At 40.6% G+C, this 1,531-nt stretch overlaps 1 protein-coding gene across 4 annotated transcripts in view; it reads left to right on the forward strand.

Annotated features, from left to right (window-relative positions):
- Positions 1-1,531, forward strand: part of cpeb2 (cytoplasmic polyadenylation element binding protein 2) — a 31,030-nt gene that overhangs the window by 24,379 nt on the left and 5,120 nt on the right. For all 4 annotated transcript variants that reach the window (XM_015404288.1, XM_015404289.1, XM_015404290.1 and 1 more), the window contains 2 exons: positions 893-1,066; positions 1,146-1,235. In XM_015404288.1, coding sequence (XP_015259774.1) covers positions 893-1,066; positions 1,146-1,235 — 264 coding nt within the window. The remainder of the gene's footprint in view (positions 1-892; positions 1,067-1,145; positions 1,236-1,531) is intronic.

Consider the following 1,531-nt stretch of genomic DNA (forward strand, 5'->3'; position numbering starts at 1 on the left):
AGAGAGAGAGAATGATGCTCAAATTTTATGCCTCTTTGCACGTAGTCTTCACTCTTTGTCTTGCTAATTGATATTTCAATTAAATATATAATGAAATGGGTATAGTTTAAGTGGTGTGAATACTTTTGTAAGGCACCCCAGTTTTGGTTCAATATTTTCCAAAGTCCAAATTGATCCGAGTGTTTCCCTTTTCCCTTTTCTGACAGTCTTGTGATTTTTTTCTCTCAGGAACCTTTGCTGACTCCCAGCTTTCTAAATTTGTAATGCAGCCTCATTTCAGTTTGTGAATGAATGTTTTAGGATTTCTGTGAATTCAAACTGTCTGTTTCATTTAAGCTAACAGGAGCTCCCTGCTTATTTGGTATCCAAAAACTTTTTTTTTTAATAACCACAATGTAATGGTCTATATAAATCAGAACATTTAATTCAGATTAAACCAAAAATATTTGCCTTCTGCACAGCTGTGGATAATTTTTTACTACACCTGTCATATCTGTCTTTTTAATCATTTAATTGGCATGGATTAGAAACTGAACATTTTGGTGTCCTTAGGATTTTGTTGCAGCTTTTCAGTCCTGCTTTATCTGCCATGGTGCTTAATATGGAGAACAGATTATTATGTCACAGTCACAGATCTGATCTGACAAAACTGAACTGCACATAATCCTGGCTTTAAGCTGCTGCTTTGTCTCTGTGTTGCAGCGTAATGAAAGCAGACTTTTTTTTTTCTAATAGAGAGCTTTGCTTTTAATCTCTCCCATTCCCAGAGGAGGAATGATGTTCCTTAGAGAGGTACTGATGCTGTGACCTAACAGGAAGTGATTATGCGTTTATGCAAAGACTTTTTTTTTCAATCTGCTGCGCCCTCATCTTCCCTCTATGTCCCCACCAGGCCGCTCCTCCCTTTTCCCGATTGACGACAATCTCCTTGACGATGGCCACGGCAATCAGGGTGTTCCAGGAGTCCTTGGATCCCCAAACTGTTACCCCCATCAGAACGGGGAGCGCATTGAGCGCTTCTCCCGTAAGGTTTTTGTGGGGGGGTTGCCTCCTGACATAGATGAAGGTGAGGATCACTTGAACACTTTTTGTTATTTCAGTTCTGTATCTTGTCTTCATCCCTCTGTTTTCTCTTTTTTATTTAGATGAAATCACCTCAAGCTTCCGTCGCTTCGGTCACCTGGTGGTCGACTGGCCACACAAAGCTGAGAGCAAATCCTACTTTCCACCTAAAGGTATGAGCTAAAAGCGTTAGCTGCTGGTATTTAACTACAAAGCCATACCACTTAACCCAGGGTTAGGCAATTCCAGTTCCTGAGGGCCTCCATGCTGTAACTGTTAGAGGTGTCCATGGTCCAACAAACCTGATTCAAGTAATTAGATTATTAAAAGAACTGCAGAAACTGACAGCATACTGAGGAGCTAATTCAGCAAATTGATTCAGGTGTTTTTGACCAAGGAAAAATCTAAAAGCTACAGCATAGCGGGCCTCAGGAACTGGAATTATCCACCCCTGACTTAACCACTACCT

This window comes from Cyprinodon variegatus, unplaced genomic scaffold (genome assembly GCF_000732505.1).
Source record: "Cyprinodon variegatus isolate N-32 unplaced genomic scaffold, C_variegatus-1.0 Scaffold1683, whole genome shotgun sequence".
NCBI classification, from domain to species: Eukaryota; Metazoa; Chordata; class Actinopteri; order Cyprinodontiformes; family Cyprinodontidae; genus Cyprinodon; species Cyprinodon variegatus.